At 36.8% G+C, this 21,396-nt stretch overlaps 1 protein-coding gene across 1 annotated transcript in view; it reads left to right on the top strand.

Moving 5' to 3' along the window:
• Positions 1–20,770, top strand: part of LOC104618517 (protein EFR3 homolog A-like) — a gene marked incomplete at its 3' end in the record, with an annotated part of 40,408 nt that extends 19,638 nt beyond the window's left edge. The window contains exons 4-8 of the mRNA XM_010284138.1: positions 4,419–4,495; positions 6,268–6,395; positions 8,127–8,277; positions 16,816–16,937; positions 20,621–20,770. Of these exons, the coding sequence (XP_010282440.1) occupies positions 4,419–4,495; positions 6,268–6,395; positions 8,127–8,277; positions 16,816–16,937; positions 20,621–20,770 (628 nt within the window). The remainder of the gene's footprint in view (positions 1–4,418; positions 4,496–6,267; positions 6,396–8,126; positions 8,278–16,815; positions 16,938–20,620) is intronic.
• Positions 20,771–21,396: the final 626 nt, after the last annotated feature.

The following is a 21,396-nucleotide window of genomic DNA, read 5'->3' as shown; positions in this document are numbered from 1 at the left end:
TAAATTTTTTTTTTTTTGGCCATTAGTCAGCAGGATCAAGTGAGTAAGTTTTGCTAAAATACTTATCACTCTACAGTGGTATGTAGCAGCTGACTGAACACAGTTTTGTCAGAAACTATACTAATTTTTTGCTTCTAGTCACAGAAATAATGAACTGCATGTTCTGGGGAAGTTGAAGTAATGAAACGGGCTCTGTGCAGTTTAATTTGATGAGCTGTGAATCGCACATTGATGATGTATTTTTTATTCTTTTCTCTGTTCTTGTGCCTGGCCTTGTTAACAGAATTTGATACTGAAGTTTTTTACGCGTTTAGTGGCTTTACGTAGATGTCACAGAGCTAATCAGATAAGCTTACAGTAGTGCAGAGCCCTTGCGTGAAGTAACTGCTTCTATGCTAGTGTGAGAGCGCAAATTTCTGATACAGGAGAGAATACTCGTGGAGTGAAGTCGTATCCAGGATGAGGCAGTATGTTCAAGTTCCAACTGTTGAGCAAGAAAAAGCCTATGGTTATAATTCTGCTTTTGAACCAAGACCATGTATGTGTTTGGGTAGGTGAAATTACCATTTTCTGATAACGTGGACTGTTTCTTCTTACTGCTATTGTGTAGAATAAATGTGTGTAAAAAGAAGTACCTGTACAGCTGAGAAGTATGTACAGTCTTAACATGTAAAATGCAGATTACAAGATTCCTTTAGCAGAAGAGAACATGCATGTTTAAACCTGGAAAATCCCACTACTGGAGAAGTACATAATAAGTATTGTTTAAACCTTTTGTGTTGACTATTGTGTAACAGTATGAACTTCTCTGTAGATACCACTTTAACCTTCGTATTTACTTGTATAAAATAACATAAAGATGTCTTCAAGAGGGAGACCATTAAAATGCAAATTTTGCCTGACATAGAAAAGGAATCGTCATAGGAATTTTCGGTGATAAACCTGCATAAAAATGGAACAGGTTCTTTTTACCGAGCTTAGTGACTGTTTCTGTAGACCTACAAAACAGCTTATTTGTGTGAAACTAATCTGTTTATTTGGATGAACTTTTATCTGGGCTGAATTTGTATCGAAGAATTAGAGAATAAATTTTGAATTGCTCAGCTTCTCTCCATCTTTTAAAACATTCATCTTTTCTCGTCTACATAGTGAAATGTTCCTAGATTTTGTGTGATTTTTTTAAAAGTTCAATCTATTTTTAATATATGTTAAGTCTTGATTATAGTGTGTTGTTTTACATTCATACATATCTTCTTGCATCTATTCCTATGTTTTTGTTAATCTTCCCTGGTTATACCAAAACACGGAGCAATGATAAATAATTTTCCCACAAAGTGTGTCTCATGACTGTTAATTGTTTTGCTTTTTGCTTTGGTTTTCTTTTTTTCTGTGTTCTTTGGCAAGCCTGTCAGTTTTTTTTCTGAGAGTGTTCTGCTTAAATTTCATTACTCAAAATATCTTTAGAGGCTGAAAGCTTTGATAGATTAACTCTAGCTTTCTAATACTTGAATTTTCTGTTTAATTTAGAAAACTCGTTTAATGGCATTAAGATTCATACCAGTTTTAGCTTATATTTTGATGGTAGAGAATTGTTTGATGAGGTAGGTTTTTTTTTTCCCTCATGTAAACTGTGATATAATTAAATATATAGCAATGTAAATATACTACTGAAAATCCAGGATCTAGAGAAGAGATTTTCAAATCTTCTGTAATATACTGTAATATGTCTTCTGTAATATATTGTTAGGCCTTTTTTTAATGTCAAAATTCACTGTGTGCCATAAATTTGAAGAGCAGTGTTTGAACACTACTGAGTTTCCATTAACTGAAACCGTCTGGTAAGGCTGTCTGAATGAGCTGGTACTGTTATCTGATATTTTTTATCCTTCTCAAAGGAGTAACTGTATCCAGGTTTTATGTTAAATTTATGTTATTACCATGGTTCTAAAACACTGTCTGAGGATTTAAATTGTGGTTCTTTGTAAGGATTTTCTTCTCCTGTCACCGAAAGAGGGAGAAACTAACTCTGAAAGTATTTTTAACTCCCTCTGTCTTACATGCAATATTTTAAAATATTTTCTGTTCTTCTTACGTTTTAGGTGTTGCAAAATATTTTACTACAGTTATTATAAGAATATTCTGTTATACTTGGTAGTAATCAAATCATATTGTTTACTCTGGACCAATATTAGTGGTCCATGAGGTAGAAAATCAAGTAGGAAGACACAAATACAGAGTGTTGAGCCAGATGGAGAACTGCTTTAATGTTAATGTAAGGCCAGACCAGGGAGTTAGTCTGATCATATGTCCACTGAAACATTTAAAACATGGTTTGTCAAAATATTAAAATTCCTTGGGAATGAATCTTCACTGATAAGACAGCTGGACAGATATATATCAGATATCTTATCTTGGCTTCACCAAGGGCAAGTCCTGCCAGACCAACCTAGTGGCCTTCTGTGATGGTGTGACCACATCAGTGGACAAGGGAAGAGCTACGGATGTCATCTATCTGGAATTCTGTAAGGCCTTTGACATGGTCCCCCACAACATCCTTCTCTCTAAATAGGAGAGAGATGGATTTGATGAGTGCACTGTTGGACGGTCACATCCAGAGGGTAGTGGTCTACGGCTCAATGTCCAGATAGAGATTGGTGATGAGTGGGGTCCATACTGGGACCAGTACTCTTTAATATCTTCATCAATAACATAGCCAGTGGGATCGAGTGCACCCTCAGCAAGTGTCAGATGACACCAAGCTGAGTGGTGCGGTTGACATGCCTGAGGGAGGGCATGCCATCCAGAGGGACCTGGACAAGCAGGAGCAAGGGCCGCATGTGAACCTCATGAGGTTCAACAAGACCAAGTGCAGGGTCCTGCTCCTGGGTCAGGGCAACCTTCAGTACAGGCTGAGGGATGAAGGGACTGAGAGCAGCCCTGCCGAGAAGGACTTGGGGGTACTGGTGGATGAAAAGCTGGACATGAGCCAGCAATGGGTGCTCACAGCCCAAAAGGCCAGCCGTGTCCTGGGCTGCATCCAAAGCAGCGTGGCCAGCAGGGCGAGGGAGGGGATTCTACCCCTCTACTCTACTCTGGTGAGACCCCACCTGGAGTCCTGCATCCAGTTCTGGAGCCCTCAGCACAGGAAAGACATGGACCTGTTGGAATGGGTCCAGAGGAGGCCACCAACAAGCTCAGAGAGGTGGAACAGCTCTGCTGTGAGGGCAGGCTGAGAGAGTTGGGGTTGTTCAGCCTGGAGAAGAGAAGGCTCTGGGGAGACCTTATTGCAGCCTTCCAGTACTTAAAGGGGTCTTCTCAGAAAGATGGGGAGAGACTTTTTAGCAGGGCCTGTTGCAATAGGACAAGGGGTCATGGTTTTAAACTGAAAGAGGGCAGATTTAGACTAGATATAAGGAAGAAATTTTTCACAATGAGGGTGGTGAAACACTGGCCCAGGTTGCCCAGAGAGATGGTAGATGCCCCATCCCTGGGGCATTTCTCTGAATGGAAGCATTCAAGGTGAGGTTGGACGGGGCTTTGAGCAACTTGATCAAGTTGAAGATGTCCATGCTTACTGCGGGTTTGTTGAAATAGATGACCTTTAAAGGTCCCTTCCAAGCCAAACTATTCAATGATTCTATGATCTAGAAATATTTTTTCAGTTTTTTGTGTGCTGTGTTTTTACTTCAGGTAAACTGGAGGTATTCCAAAGTTCTAGTAGTCCTGAATGCTAGAAAAAACAAACCAGGCTTTGTAGGTTTCTATCTTGTTAGAGCAGGCAGTATGACTCTCTTTAAATTAATAAAATTGCAAGTTACATGTACTGTTCTGATTACCTTTATATGAGTACTGTACTAGTAGTAGAGTAGAAACGAGATCAGAAAAATACCTTCTGTCACTTCAAGTGACTGTCTTTTGTCCGATGCCCAGTAAAATAGTGGGATAATGATGGGAGAGCTTGTTCTCTGTGTTGTGCTTTATATTGCTTTATATGGTTGCCTGTAAAACAGAAGGTTTCATAGTTGACTTTATGTAGAGGAATGCATGTTTGGTTATGTTTTGAAATGTTCATTCAGAATGAAGATAAAACCGCAAATTAAGTAGCCTTGTTTTAAATGCTACTAAATTTTGGAATGTCTTGATTTTTCTTTATGTTTTAATGTGTGTCTGGATGATAGGTGCATTCTAATACTCAACCTGCTTGTATATTTTCTTAAGTATTACATTATAATAGTAGTTTTGCTTATTTGACTTCTTCTAATTTTTACTTACCTTAATTTTACTTTATTGCTGATAGTAATAAGCAGCTAAATCCACTGTGTTTTTTTCCTCCTTGCCTGTCAGCTACTCACTTACATTGAAAATATTGGAGCTCCTAAAACTCAATTCTAAATTCTGTTGGGTAAATCTCTCTGCAGGAGTGTGCTGTTGCTGTGCTGCTTTGCGACCTCGCTACAAGCGTCTGGTAGATAACATATTTCCTGAAGATCCAAAAGTGAGTCATGACTTTAAAATTTTAAGGGATTGACAATTGAAAATATGTGCGGTTTTTAATTTTATTTTTTCTTGTGTATTTTCACATTTTACTGTAAATTCTGCTTTAACGCTTCATAGCTTTAATAGAGTTTAGCATAATAATTTAGCTGCAAAGGGATCTCTACAGATCATCTTGTCTAATTCCCTTTTCAAGGCAGGGCTGTGCATATTGAAGAGTAAAATTAGTATGTTACGTTTAGAGAAACAGAGATTTAATTTAACAGACTGTTCTGCAGCAGAGGTAGCACTAAACTGCTTTGAACCACAAACACTTGTTTTGCTGTGTTTGCAGGTGTGAACATTTTCTGGTTTTGTACAAGATTTTAATTTTCTAACTCTTGACATACTGACTGTGTAAGTTTTTATAGCTCTGGTAGACTGTTGTGATCCAAAGAGGTGTTTTATTTTTGTTGTTTTTAATTTCTCCAGTTATTTGTATACAGCATTTTCATTTCACTTGAACAATCTTGGAGCTATATTACAGCCCAGGTTTTACTCTCTGTGAAAATAAGTAACTTCTATGTTATCATTCAGTAATGCCTATATCTGTACATAATCATGTGATGTTTCAGACTAATTGAGAGCTTGTATTTCTGCTGCTGTATTTTTTTTAAATGTGTTACCAGATTTTATAATCTTTTATTGTAGTAGAAGTAAGCAGAATAGTCAGCATTTGTATAACATTTATAAAGTACGTGGGCTTTTCTTTAACGTATATTGTTACTGAGTGCTAGTTACTATATAAGCGTATGTTACTGGCTTCAAAGAAAATGATTCTTATGTATACAGTATGTTGAAAGCATGGAACAATATGGTTTTGTAGATTTATTTGTTTTAATCTAATGGTTTGATACAGATGTGGAAACACCTGGAATTGCTACAGTTGTAGTCTTACAGCTTTAATCTCGCTCTGTAGCTCTGAGGTGGCACTCCTTAGTCTCTGCTTTTGTTAATATTCATTGGCTCAGTGCAACACACAAGCAAGTCCATGATGTTTCACTGAGTTACAGACCTTTTCTAAAATATGAGAAAACTTGCTTGATAAAATGCATAAATTAATGATGAGTGTGTTAAAAGATTTAAAGTAATTTATTTGAAAAAGGTAATGTTTTTGTGAACTTCTAGGAAAAAAATAAAGGACAAAAAGCTTTATTCTTTTTACCTGATAGTTACAGTTATAACCTCACCTGAGGAGATCCATATCACAATTCACGTTGGAACTACTATGTTAATTTTTGGTCTTGTTCTAACAATGCATCTTCAGGGTCCCTATATGTTAGCCTTGTCCAAGATGTGACACTGAAGAAATAAAAGTATAAACTACAGTCTTTTTTTCTATATAGCATCAAAATTATGCATCAAATATACTTTTTTGGGGGGAGTGGGAAAAGAAAGAAATTATATTGTACCAGTAGGGAAAAAGCGTGTCTTAGAACTGATGACAGATCTCACGAAATACCATCTTTTGGAATACCTGTTCCCCATAAAAAAAGATGAGGGAAGATAGTTGCTTCATTTCTTTAAAAAAATATTTTCCTTAATTTTTTATGTTGCTGACTTTTGCAGGCAAGCTATTCACAATTTTGCTCAAAAGTTGCTTTTTTTCCATAGCTTATTCCCATCTGTATGGCTCAGATCTTTAAATGTTGAGTAGACAGAAGGAAAAACAATTAAAAAAATTTACACTTTCTGTGAACTTTTGTATTTTATATTCTGTATATCTTTTTTTAGGATGGTCTTGTTAAAGCTGATATGGAGAAGCTGACTTTCTATGCAGTTTCTGCACCAGAAAAGCTGGATCGAATTGGTGCTTATCTAGCAGAGAGACTGAGCAGAGATGTTGTCAGACATCGCTATGGGTAAGGAAATAAGTCATAACGTTAAAGCTAGATGCTAACTGTAGCTGCATTTCATCATGTTCGTTCTGATCAAGTTTAGGAAGCAAAACAGACCCAAGTCTCTTTGTAGTGAGTTAACCTTGTCTGGCTGCAGGTGCCCACCCAGCCACTCTCTCACTCCTCCTCAGCCTGACAGGGGAGAAAATAAGATGAAAAGCGCATGGGTTGAGATAAGGACAAGGAGATCACGCAGCAATTACCATCATGGGCAAAAAAGACTCGACTTGGGGAAGCTGAATTTAATTTATTGCCAGTTGATAACAGCATAGGGTAGTAAGAAATAAAAACAAAGATAAAACCACCTTCCCTTCAACCCCACTTCTTCCGAGGCTTAACTTCACTCCTGACTCCTCTACCTCCTCCCCCACGAGCAGTGCATGAGGATGGAAATGGGGGTTGTGGTCAGCTCATAACATCTTGGCTCTGGCGCTGCTTCCTCCTTGTGCTCTTCCTTTGCTCCAGTGCTGGGTCCCTCCCATGGGAGACAGTCCTTCCAGAGCTGCACCAGCATGGGTCCTTTCCATGGGGTGCAGTCCTTCAGGAACAGACTGCTCCAGTGTGGGTACCCCATAGGTACCTTTCACAGGTCTTGCCAGAAAAGCTGCGCCTGCGTGGGCTCCTCTCCACAGGACCGCGGCTCCTGGCAGGAGCCTGCTCCAGTGAGGCCTTTCCATGGGCTGCAGCTTCCTTAAGGGCATATCCACCTGCTCCAGTGTGGGCCCTCTGTGGTCTGCACTGTGGATATCTGCTGCCCTGTAGTCCTCCATGGGTGCTACCAGTGTTGATAAGGGGCTCAGCTTTGGGAAGTGGTGGGTCCGTCTTGGAGCTGGCTGGAGCAAGCTCTGACATGGGGGCAGCTGCTATTGTCTCCTCACAGAAGCCACCCCTGCGGCCCCCGTGCTGCGAAAACCTTGCCATGTAAACCCAATACACCCTTGAATGTCATTCAGGGTATTGGGAAGTGGAGATATCTTTCTTTTCAGCCCTTTTGGCTAAATTGTATTTAAATGGGAACTTTAAAACTCTGTCATATTCTAAGTTCTGTTTGAGCTAGGAATTTCAAAGAACATGGAGTCCAAAGAAGGAGAAGATTTTAAAGAATGTGGAAATGGAGTATGAAAATACTGAGCCTAAGAAGTGGCAGGAGTTGGGAAAAAAAGGCAACACCCATCTCAAGACCATCATTTTTGGCCTTCATGATATCAAAAGCCATTTTTATAACTTAAAAAAATGGCTAAATAGCCATTCTTTAGGGTAATTAATTTTGTTCACTGCTTTTCTTTACTCTTTTTCACTTACTTAGTGTGTGTCTGTGCAGGAGCATGGATAAGTTGCTGGCTTTCCATACTGGGATTTGGATAGACAGAGGATGTGTAGACTAGAAAGCTGGGATTTATAATTGAAAATAAAATGTGTTAGGAAAGAAACCTGAACTATATTTACTCTGTTACCAAGTATTATGACATTCCTTCTAAAAACACCCAATTGCCCCTTTGCCACCCTCCCTGCCCACCCCACCCCCAAAAAAAGAATGTAGGAAATACCAGTAACTTCCATTTTCAGACAATGGGAAATATATGCCTTCCGTTCTTTCTTTTCTAATTTTTGTATTAATAAGGACCTAAATTGAACTAATTCAGGTAATGATAAATGTAGCACATCTTTATGTGAGTCTCTCTAATTAATTTTCAGGTATGTTTTAATTGCCATGGAGGCATTGGATCAACTTCTAATGGCTTGCCATTCTCAAAGCATTAAACCATTTGTGGAAAGTTTCCTTCACATGGTGGCCAAGCTTCTGGAATCAGGTGAACCAAAGCTGCAAGTTCTTGGAACTAATTCTGTGAGTAAAGATACTAAATCAAATCAGCATTAATCTCTGCTTATTTGCTATGAGAAAGTAGTTTCAGAAGTCACAAAATATCTGCCAGTTAACATGAATTGAGAAATTCTGTATGTGGCAGGGCCTAAACACAGAGCAGATACCAGCTGGAGGCAGAAAACCTGTTTCGTTTCAGTCTAAATTTCTTTTGATGTCTGGGCTTATCCTCTGCAGAAATAACTTCTTTTGGAAGGAACAAGACAGCCGTTCTGTGAGTTCAGATTTGAATCTTTAAACAGACCTCCTGGAGTCATTGTATATGTAAGACAGTGTTTTCTTGCTCTCCAGCAATGAGAGTGATGGTGTGAGAAGGAGGAAATAACATCCTTCTCCACAGCACTGACCCTACACAGAAGGATTCCTGTTAGCTGAAAAGTAGCCAGGAGGCAAACGCCTTCTGTATTCCAACCTCACCATCTTACTAGCTTAAGTTTTTCAGGATTCAGATCCAGGCTTGAAGGGCATAACTGAATGTGTCAAAATGAAGATTTGGAGACCCAATTCCAAATAGGGATGGGTGCAATCAGTGTTATGGTTCTGTTGTACTTCCCTTCCAGCCATTGTATTTCCCAGATAGTACAATAGGGATCTCATTGCAGGATTGTGATGTATACTATTTTCACTTAGAGTAACCGCTTTTACATGAGTAAAGTAACGCTTGCATTTCATGTACATTGCCATTGTTAGCAGTGTGGAGGTTCTTTGTTGATTCTGTAAAACTTCTGAGCTTTCCTTTGGGCATGATTCCCAGTTGATGGAATTAAATGGAGTTGTAGTTCAGGGAAACAGGAGGGTGTAGTAGAGTGATGCTACTCTGGAGTAGAATTTCTTATTATGGTGGAATGCAGAGTTCTTGCTCTGTTTTAGGGGAGGAGTGTCCCCTCATGCCCCAAACTAACGGTGGCTTTACTGAGGGTGATTATTTATTTATTTATTTATTTATTTATTTATTTATTTAAATATCTTTGATCCGGACTACCAGCTTCTTTTGATTTGTTTGTCTGATAATGCCTGGGCAAGACCTCTTGGGGAAATAGCTTTGGAACTCATTTCCTGGGATGCCAGATGGCAAGATGTACATTGCTTTCCAGTTGTTTAAAATCCTTGGTGGCAAACAGTTACTGCCACCTTCCACATTGATTTTTACAAGACACACGTCACTTCCAAATGAATGTTACTGAAGAGAACTCCACCTTATGGTAATCCGTTTGATATCCCTGTTAGTTCCTAATGAAGTCTTTTATGAGCAAAGCAGATTAATGGACTTCCTAAATTAGGAGATAATTTGTGTTTGTCTGTTGTAAAATTCAGTAAAAAAAAAAAAAAATTACATTTTCCTAAATAAGATGTCAAATTCTGCAAGTAGAGGGAATCTATATGGCTCTTCAACAGTATTCCAAAGGCTAATATTAGCCTAATTATGTTAATTTCCCTAGGTGCCTTCTAAAGGCAGTGGAGAGAAAATTATAGATAGAGTCATCTTGTGTTGACTCAAGAGGGTCAAAATGTATTGGCACTGGCAGCTTGTCTGTTATCAAGGTCACTGACCTACTGTGTTCTTAAATAAATTTTGTCAGACATGGAGAAAGTTTACCATTACGTTTAGCCTTTTTTAGTTTTTGCTATCCTCCCAAAGCAAATAAATAAATAAACAAAAAACCCCCACCAAAAATAGTAGAGATGGTAGAGTGACTGAATAATTTTTCATGTGCTTTAGTTATTCTAATGTACCACTTTGGAGTGGAAACTGGTATTCTCTGGAAGAGAAGAATAAATTGCATATGAAGTAAATGTCTTTAAACTGGTGAAAAGTCAGGCAAACTTTGGAAAAGGTTCCATAATATTTTTAGGTTAAACTCAACTTCAGGCCAATACAAATGTATAGTCTGCTTACACTTAAAAAGATACGGAGTATGATTGTGGCTATAAGTAGATCTTGATTATTTTCCATCACAAAGCTGACTTTAAAAGCTTCCCTGGGATACAAAGGCAATGATGTCTTTCAGGTAAGATTCAACTGTCTGTCTTGAATTGTAGTTTTTTCCTAGCCTTACAAGCAGATTTTGCTTCAGCTGTGGGGACTCTTGTGATTGCTTAGAAGTCAGGGTTTGAAATGGAACAAATCTGCGTACTGAATGACTCTGAGTAGTTTAAAGTCCTGGAAACATCTGGAAGCTCCCACTGTCTTCTAAGATTTGTTCCCTGACTTCCAAAAACCCAATTTTGGATGCTCTATCTTAGAAAAAAAATGAGAAGTTTCATTCAGCTGTTTAACTTCTTACATTATTTTTTGAAGTTAGATTTCATTTTTTAAGTTGATTTACTTCTAAAAAGCAAACCTGAAGTTTACTGTTTTAGAAGAACAATTGTTTGGTTTTCATTTATGTACTTTTATGCCTGATCTTCAGATTACATATAATTAATTCCTATAACTTTTTATATGTTGCACTTGTAAATTATGTTAGCTTATTTTCTACAGCAGCAATGATTTTTTTTTTTATAATATAACTGTAAATCTACTTATATGGGCAGATATTTGAAAACAGGTGAGGTTCGATAGGGATATGTTGAATTTTTTTTAAGAACAGATTTCAAATTGGCAGTGTCTATGAAGTTCAAAATGTCTTTTTCTATCATGGAAGAAGATATTTTTATTAACCACGTGCTAGGATAGCATATGCTGGTGAAGAAACTGAAAAAATGTGGTGGGGAAAAGTGAGATTACTTTGGCTTAAGTACTACAGAATCTGGAGGCTGACTGCGATAAGCTTTTACTTAGAAACTTACAGCAATACTACATTTCTTTCTCAAACCATTTTGCAGCGTGTCAGTAACCGAGTATCATTTAAAACATCTCTGTCCTTCATGTACAAATAATTAAATGTATTGCTTAGACCCACAGTGTTTATATTACTAGGATTACTCGTTCTGTCTATCTAGGGGTGAACAGCTTTAAAATCTTTGCGGTCAAAATTTTTTGGGACAAGAGATCATTTAAAAATTTTTTTTTAATTTCCTGACAATTTTTATTAGAGAGGGTCCAGAAAATTCCTTTAGTGAGTAGCTGGTCAAAACCAACGGGGTGTGTAATTTAGTAAAACATCCATCTTAAACTATGTTGATAAAACTCAGTTGAATACAACACATTTTAAGCTAATTTGATGGGATGAATTATTCTTTGTATTTTGATAGTAAAACATTGTTTTTTCATCTGAAAAATAGCAGATACATGTAGAACCCAGTACTACTACATTTGACATTATTTACCACACATGCTTTCTTTAGTTGATAGGGTGCTTCATTTTAGAAAGGCAATTTCTTCTTAGGAGCAGTGAAATAACGATACTATCAGTGACAGTGTTGGGCTTCCTGGGCATGAGAAGGTGACTGCTATTGCTAGTTGTCATCGTTTGTGCCTGATATAACAAGAAGATTTTTGTATCTGTTGGTGTTGGCTTATAAAAGCAGTTGGTTTTGGCAGAATTTAAGTGTATGTATATGTAAAAATAGTATAAAATGTCAAGACTCTGAAATTAAAGTATGTCAGGTAGAGTACTTGTTTGTCTTGCTTGTCTGCAGCATGCTTATCTGGAAGTATGTGATGGAAATTTAACTTTGTTAAAAGATGCTTCTTTTATTCCATGTACCAATACAGAACTATGTGCTAGTAGTGATTTAATATTCAAAGAAGTATCTCATCTCTAGGATCCCTGCTCTGTCTTTTTTTATAGGAGTTAAAGGTACAGAGAGACAGAACTACATAAAGCACTGTTTCTCATCCTATAGATTATTACCTTCTAAATTCTATGTCTGCGTCTACTAGAATTTGAGCGATGCTGGATAAGTCGCTTTAGGCAGAACTTTTGGGGTTATTCACGGTTAAATATTGCTTCCCCCACCTCATGCTCGCGCTCTCTGGTCCTGCAGTTTTGTAGCCACGCTAATGTGGCCCAGTAAGCCAACCTGCATAGTGTCAGGTGACCTTAACTATTAATAACTAATCTGAATCACCACTTTCTATTGCTGGAAACTTATCTTGTTATTATTTATTGTGATCATTTTAATACTATGTGTGAAGTTAATATATGAAATGTGTTTGAAACTTTTCTATTTAGGAAAGTTGAAGTATTTGTCCTTTCTGCATTTGTTTGGTGAAGTACATACATACATTCACACGCTTCTCATTAACACTGTATTGTGTAGTTTATGAAAGTCTTATGTTTATAAGATACCATGTCTTCCTATGTATCTGATAGTTTCCTAACAATGAAATATAGTAGCTTTGTCTATAAAAGATGTTAACTATCAGCATCGGCAACCCTTCTCCCCCATGTGAAACATGAGGAAATTGCAGGCTGTAGGAGACAGGCTGCGGAGCTCAAATATTAAAAAAAAAAATACTGCTCAGATCCAGCCTACACTTTTTACAAGGTGATACTTTAAATAACATAACTTCAATTTAAATGCGATGCATGCTGCTTGTCTGTTCTTGAGTTGCTGCACAAACCTGACCTTTAAAGAAATCTAGGGTGAATTAAAGGTTAGGATGTGACAAGACAGTATAAATATATGTGTGTGAAATTATGTCCTTAGGAATTTAAGTTGAGAACTTGCATGATTTACTTAGAGGACTCGCACGGTCTCTCTCTCCCTGGTAATAGGATCCAACTTTCTTGACTCAATCTGGAACAAACATCTTCTGAATAGGTATTATGTTCCTTCTTTATTTTGTGATAGAATTGTGTGTTTTTATACTGATTCAATTTTATTGGTTTCAAAATCAATGGAAATAAGGTATTGCCACCATAAGTTCCTTTTTGTACCCTCTATATTGTACAAATATAGAAGATGCTTGTACTGGTGAAACTTCCATATATTACCAGTGGGTGACTGCAAGCATTTACTATGACTGAATGACATGTTTACATCTGTAAAAGCTTTGTAACTATATCTCAGGCAAGTGCTTGGACTTTCGTAAGAGTTTTGTCCTATTTTAGGTTGAATAATTTTTATATTTGAAGTATGCTTGAAAATATCTTAGGTGCTTAGGAGTAAACTATTCTTTACTTAACAAGAATAACAGCTTAAGATCACTGCTAAGCAAGGAGAAAGTATAAGTGTACTGTAAAAACTTACAATTTCTATAATGAAATGGAATTGTATACTTTACTGAATGACAGTGCAACTCAAAACAGTGTTATCATAGTTACCTTTCCTGTGGCCTAAATGTTCAGTCATCTGAATGCTAATGCTGGAATATGCTTCAGAAATGCTTTATGTTCAGTGGGGGAAATTGTTTTGTTACACACATGAGGAAATAAAAAGATTTTACCGTTTCTGGACATATTACTGTGCGTGCCATTTTGAGAGGTATAACTTCTGGGTACTTGCTTCCCTGCGCAAAGCTACATCATGATGTAAGAGAAATGTCCAGAGTGAGAGAACGAGCCCCTGATACTTTCTCAGCCTAAATTCGTCATTTATTCTTATAGAGCAATTTCTTGGTACAATAAATCTTTCTTCTAGCGAAACAGCTATTAGAGTTTTATTAAGTTTTCATGTTGGAAGATCCTCTCAATAAAATCATTTTGTATTTTAAATAATATTAATACACTAATATTAAATGCTAGGTGAGTTAATATTCTCATGGCCACTCCCATAGTGTTTTGTGTTCTTTAAACTTTTTGCTTCCATTCTTTTACATGCTTTTATGGAAGTTTGCTGGGTCAGTCAGTTGTAGACTTGAACACTTGAATGTCTGGAAAATACTAAGATCACACTAAGATTGTACTGATTTTTTTTTTCCCCTGGACTTTATTCTTTATTAAATTGTAAGGACTAATTAGGTTCCTGTCTTCAAAAAACTTCAGAAAATCTATTTCTGTTTTGTAATTAACAATTCCATGAAACAAACCAGTGAGACATAAGACATTTAAAGCATTTTCCAGGGTCTATTGGGAAGGAAATAATCATTTTTATAATTCACTGTATTGAAAAAAAAGTATGGTTGCTGTTTGTGGATTCTCTTTCGAACTGTGGCAGTACACTGTACAAAATTGTTTTTTGACTGTGTGTCACTCTGTTATTACCTGACTATATAGGATACTCTCTACAGAAGGACATGTAAAATGAACTAGTATTATACAATTTTGCTCTGTTTTCAGTAATGGCTGGGATATAGTTTTACAAACTGTATCATTTTCAGCTGCACCTGTAGCTTTTGGTGAGTGAACTGGTAGTGCAGTTGAAAGAGGTAAGTGTTTTAGATAAAACAGAAAAAAGACTAAAAACAAAGAAGAAAAAACGGTTGTGGTTTTTTGTTTTTTTTTTCTGAAATAGACAGCTTTTACTTTCAGCTTGAAAACTACCTCAAAACCTCCACAAATCTTTACGCTGTAGATGATGCTAAAGTGCTTTGGGCTTGTCTAGGTGTATGTAGGTAATGTGCTGATAAAAGCGGGTGCTGCATCTTGGGTAGGCATACAAGAAATGGCTCGGCCTGTGCTTAGCAATTTGTACGAAGAATACTGGCATGGGAAAAGGTGGAGGGATCTTAATGGGACATCTTTCTGCTTCAGGGCAGAACCAGCACTACATTAAACCTCTCCTGACAACCTTTTCTTTCCCTTTTCTCTTCCCTCTCCAGTCTGTTCTTAAAACTGTCAGTGATGGAGAATCCAAAATGTCTTTAGGCAGTCTGCTGGCTTTAGAAAGGACCTTTTTTTAACGTCTAACTTAGGTAGCCTGTGCTTCAGTGTAAGCCCATTATTGCTTTTCCTTTTACCATTGGACAAAGAAAATCATTTCTTTCTTTTCATTTTATTGCTGTTTTCTGTACATTATAAGACTAGTATCTAGACTAGGTAATCTAATGTCTTTCAGTCATTTTTAACAGGTGTTTTTCTAAAGCTTTGTTCATCCCTTGACTAATTGAAGGACTGTATCAGTTAATCACCATCTTCAGCTATGATGCTTCAGCTGGTTGCAGTACTTCATCTCAGGGCTTGTTAATGCCAATTAGATGGCAAAAATTTCTTCATAGGTGTCATGGGTAATATGGATGTATCACAATATATTGTTTTCTTTTTCATGCCAGTATAACAGTATTGACTTTTGTCAAATGTGCAGCTTATTACAGATCTTAAGTTTCTTTTCTGCATTCAGCTGTGTCTTGCTCATGTTTCTCTAGCTGTCTTAAAATGGTAAAATTGCTTCCTTGATTTTTCAGGTCCTATTTCCAGTTTGTCAAGAACTAGGCATCAAGTGTGCCTACAGCTCTGGCCAGCTTAGTGTTCTTTGCAAATCTGATGAACTCACTCTGTCATCTAAGTCTCTAGTGAAACTCAAATACTACTCTATTCCAGACAGGCCTCTTCAGGAATTCACTCAATGCATTATTGTAGTTTGATGATTTACAAGTGTTTCTGTATTTTTTCCCAAAGCCTTTTGCATCTATCTTACAGGGAATGTTCTTTTGACAGTGTTTCTCTAGCTTCTCTTTGAGAATTCTGTGTATTTTTTTTGACACCAGCATCACTGAAGTTAAGATGTGACAGATGCTGCTTCATCTGGATTCACAAAATCTATTTCCCTGTCATAGGAATAATTTAGGCTGGGTTGATGTGATTTGTTCTTGACATATCCATGTTGACTGACTTACTTCTTCATCACTTTGTAGATGTTTGCAAATTGGATTTTTTTTCTTTCAGAGTATCTTTCTGTGAATGGGATTAAAGTTGCCTGGGTTAAATTCCCTGACTCCTCCTTTTTCCCTTTTGTAAAGATAGACAGAATTGACAGGATGCCTCAAGTTTATTTCCTTTGAATTTTGTAATTCAGGATGTTGCTAGTTAACCTGCCAGTGACAGCGTACCATGTGATTGCTTGGACAACTACCTGAAAGTATGTTGTAGCGAGGTGGGTGTTGGTGGCTTTTCTAAAGTAACAAGCAATGAGACGAGAGGAAATGGCTTGAAGTTGCATCATAGATTGGATATAAGGAAAAATTTCTTCACTGAAAGGGGTGTCAAGCATTGGAACAGGCTGTCCAGGGAAGTGGTTGAGTCACCATCCCTGGAGGTATTGAAAAGACGTGTAAATACGGCGCTTAGGGACATGATTTAGTGGTGGACTTGACAGTGTTAGGTTTACAGCTGGACTAGATGATCTTAAAGCTCTTTTCCAACCTAAAAGATTCTATGATTCTATGAAGTGATGACACTATTCAAGTGTTAGATGTTGCCATATTGCATAATATGTTGTATTCCATGCAGTTGCACCCTTTCATAAAGATCTAAATGAAGTTTTAGTGGAAAGACTTTAAAAAGGAAACTCTCCAATTTAACTTATTCTTCTCTGAAGTTAAATATTTAAGTATTGCCAAATCTGAATTCTTTCCTAATGCAATGTTTTACGTTACTTCTCAAATGAAGCCCTGTATTCATTATTCTCTTTTGGGAAATTGGTATCAAAAGCTTTTTAAATGTATTTCATTTCCAGTTTGTCAAATTTGCCAACATTGAGGAAGACACACCTTCATATCACAGACGCTACGACTTCTTTGTGTCTCGATTCAGTGCCATGTGTCATTCATGTGACCACGATCCAGAAATACAAACAGAGTAAGTGCCATTCTGTATGTATTACAGAAAACTGTCCTACCATGTCTATATATATATTATAAATAATATATAGTCTGTAATACAGTTTTTATTACGGTATTTAGTGGAATAGTTCATTCCATAGGAAGAAAGTGAAAGTCTGACTTTTTAAATAGCACTGAATATTGCAAATCTTAGGTAGCTAAAACTCCTGGAATATTTAAGTGGAATTTTACCTGAGTAATGCCTGCTAGATTGCGTGGATTCTCTCCAGAAAGGCACTACTTATTACTGTAAATGTCTGCGAGTTGCATAACTCATTTGAGAAATTAATGAGGCTACTTATGTGAATAGCAAAAGCATATTTTGAGTCTGCTATTTGAGAATTACTCATTAAAATTAAATTTTCTTAGATGTCTGCAGTATGATACTATGTGTGAAACTGAAATGCTTCATGAATTAGTATTACAAATTTTTACATTATTATGTAAGTGCCACAATTTTTTTTTTACTTCAGCTCCCTCCAGCGATGTGTTCATTATATGAATTGTTAATCAGTATTTAATTCCAGAACATTTTAGAAAACGTAAAGCTTTTCAGATTGTTATTTGCATCTTTGTTGTACACATCTTTTCTATTTCCATGTATTAAATTGTTTAGCCAACTATGCACATGTGCTGAACATTTATTCAGCCCTTTGGGTGTACTGCTGTTATGTTAGCTGAGCTGCAATGCACAAGGATTTTTCTTAAAGTTTGCAGTTTCAAAAATCTGTAAACTGTATTTTCAAAAAGGATGAATACTGTGTACATCTCTTAGGAGAAAAAAAAAAAAAAGAAAAATTAATTCCTTCCTTAGTCTTCTGGTTCACTCCTCATTTTTTGTAATTTGCTGCCATCTTATTTTTTGCCCTACTGCTGTGTGTAGGGTTCTGCTGTAAACTTTGTCTCTGAAAGGGTTAGGATTAAATCTTCCTGCTTCACCTGTACTTTTCCCCCTGCCCCCACCCCCTTTCCCTTCAGGAAGATTATTCCAGTGAATGGTTTTACAGGATGAACCCATGAATTGTTTGGGGACGAACTGAATTGTACTTGGGGACCAAAGGGCAAAGGGGATGGAAACTTCTTAAGCAGGTGTCACTCGTGAAGCCAGTGTACCATGCAACTACCTCATAACTTAGGCTTCTGTCAGGTACAAATAGTATTCATAAATGTTTCAATGAGCATCTTGAGATTTTGCCTTTTTAGGCTTAGTGAAACTAAACCAGAAATGTTAAACTATTTACCATAAAACATTTCATAAGAGGTTAGGATATGAAGCTCGGGTCAGGATTTTTAGTACTACTTTTGACTTCATTGCCCCTTGCAGATGAGAAGTAATACTAGTAATGAACTAGAACATGGAATGAATTAAGAGTTTGGTACATCCCTGATTCATCTATCAAGTATGATCTACTACTCATAAGGATACCCCAAAGTAAAATACCTCAAAGATGTGATTGCTGTAGAAGTAACAGAACTGTGCTAATCATTTGCTCTTCAAATTGTCAGCCCTCACTGTTATCTGTGCTTCAGTTTCCAATGTTGATGTACCCTTAGACAGGGAAGAATTTCATCCTAGTGACATAAGACTGTACATGACCTTGATTTAAATGTAATCTCTGATTTAATACGTATCTGAGCCTTCTTTAGAGGAATGAACCCTTTCCTGTACGTGGTGAAGTTTGATGCTGCACCCTCCTCAGTAGTTCACCCTCATTTATCAACGTCCTGTACAATAGTAAGAACATGAGATCAGTGCTAGTGGCACTCCAATATACAAAAGTGTGCCCTTTTTTCCCCATGAGGATCAATTTTTTAACTCAGGTTAACCAAATGTATAGCAATATGACTTTATCCACATCATCCTAGACTGTTTGAATGTATGTCTTTTGAAAGAGATCTTTATGAACAGCAATCATTCTTGGAGTTGGCATACCAGATTTGCTGTAGGTACAGAGGTAATTCAAGAAAACAGATGAGGTATGACTACAGATTAGTATTCTAAACATAGATATCACAAGTAGGCAATAGTGTTGATAGGGGCTAGGGAGTAATTCAGCTCATCCTAAACCAGACATGCGGGGTCACTGCATGTCATCTGCATAGCATGAGGTTCCACTGAACTGACTGTCTTGAATGGGAGCTTGAACATCATCTACACACATAGACAAGTTATGTAGGCTTCTGAGTCTGAAACTGAATCTCACCTGGTGAGAGCTCCCTTTCAGCAGGGGAGGTTAGTGCTTGTATTTAATATATCTAAAGCCACAGTATCAGCAAAACTTCGTTAACTTATGAACTAGTAATTAGAAAGCAAAAAAGGAAAAAAAAGTTTCAGTGATGGAATTTTGGAAGCTCTGTGTCTTAAATGTCAATCTTGTATCCTTAATATTGGAAACTTAATATTGGATACTCCACTACAGTTGTAGTACGGCAATAGCAAGTGCTTTTCTAGCTGTTTGTGCATCCCTCTTCTTCCCTGTTTTGTATGTAACCCTATTAAAACTGTCTTGAAAGGTCCAGAATGGTGTCGGATCCATATTCAATGCACATAGCTTTGTTCAAAACTATCTGAGAAACAGGGCACTACGGATTGAAGTATTTACAAATAGAAATCTAAACAAAAAAATGAATTACAGAGTTCAGTTAGCTCTGTAATTCATTTAGCAGATGTTTTAATGCAGCTAATTTGACTGAACAAAGGCTAATTATGTGTTGTCCATACTGAAATTAAGATTTTTAAAATGAGGGATGGATTGTAATAGAAATAAGTTCATGTTTTAGTAAAGCTTGTGTTTATTTCACTTGATCGCTGTGTCACCCTTTCTTCTACTTGTTTTCCTACCTAAATTTTATTGCTAGGAATAAAATTTATTCCTACCATTTATTATAATGACTGATTTGCTATTACTGCTTCAAAACAGAATATTTTGCCATACATTTAATTGTACAGATTCTCCTGCAAACTATGTTTGTTCAACAAAACAAAATAGCTAACAGTTAGATGAAGTCTTTTTTAGAAATTATATTAATTTTTCCTTTTTATTGTTTTATTGTTGTTGTTGATTGGTTCTCACTTAATTTGGTTCAAACGGTTTTAGGGTAAAGTGGTGGTTCCTTTTGTGCATCAGGCTTAAGTTGACAGAATTATCCTTTGCTTTCCATCTTGTGAATCTTGCACAAATCTTTAAATTTTTGTTACAATCAGTCCACAGCTTTAATTGCAACTTTTAAGGACATGACCACATGTCTCTGGTAGCTATTGCTTCAGCTTTGCTGTGATAATTTCACAACATTTTTCTTCAACACTGGAATAGGTTGAGATTATGCACAGGTCCAACTGATGGGTGGTTTGTAGAGTTACCCATGTGACTTTCTTTTCGATGTGATATACACAGTTTGAGTATTCATTGATCAGTGTCAGCATTATCCTTACAGATCATCTTCTGCTCAGTTGTTTGTTTTGTCAGCTTGCTTATGAGCTACAAAGGCATTTAAAGGCAATAGAAGCAACCCTAATGAATTGGCCAAATTTCCACATTACCGCTTTTAAGAATCTAATGGAATTCCACATTACATAATTACTACTGCCTAATAGGTAAACAGCCATACTGGGAGGTGCTGTGTTTCTCCTTTTTAGTAATTCCTTTTTTCCTTCCTTAGGATCCGAATTGCTGGAATCAGAGGCATTCAGGGAGTGGTTCGAAAAACAGTTAATGATGAACTTCGAGCAACTATATGGGAACCTCAGCACATGGACAAGATAGTACCATCATTGCTGTTTAATATGCAGAAAATAGAAGATATTGACAGGTATTTTTATCCCTGGTCACTGGCATGTTTTTTAAGCAATCTTTAGGCTTAGTTTTTATGATGGATACCTCTTTCTTTTAGTGGAAATAACTATGGATATTTACTAGCTGCGTCTCTCTACAGTATCCTTGAAACAGCACAGCTCTGCTTAACTGCTCTTCATGTTTCTTGTCTTAAAGTCTTTTCAACTGCCTTCATTTCACTTGTTCTAGATTCTATTGGGCTAAAAAGTTCTTCAGAAATTGTATAACCATGTTTAGACTTCTTAAAAATTGTAAACTCCTGTGTTTCGTATTGTCAGATACAAGGATCAGAAAGCACAGGCTTTTAGGTGACTCAGATGATTTTACTAGTTACACTTGTTAAAAATTGAGGGTTTAATACCCATTCAGCCATTAGTAACATCCGTCTGTTCTGTCTGCAACAGCATTTAAAGTGAGGATTTAAAATTTATTTATATGTAGACACCCTTCTCTCTCTCTTTTTTTTATTTTTTTTGCTTTTAATGGCTCCTAGGCATATTACCTGCCTGGTGTGCCTTCAAAAAGAACTCTGTGATAATTCATGTTGAGGATATGCCAGTCACCTTACAATTGAAGAGTGACCTTTTTTGGTCCATGTCTGTA

The sequence above is a fragment of the Phaethon lepturus genome, unplaced genomic scaffold (assembly GCF_000687285.1).
Source record: "Phaethon lepturus isolate BGI_N335 unplaced genomic scaffold, ASM68728v1 scaffold20223, whole genome shotgun sequence".
NCBI classification, from domain to species: Eukaryota; Metazoa; Chordata; class Aves; order Phaethontiformes; family Phaethontidae; genus Phaethon; species Phaethon lepturus.
Note: the sequence above shows the minus strand (reverse complement) of the source record. Positions and strands in the feature narration are given on the sequence as shown.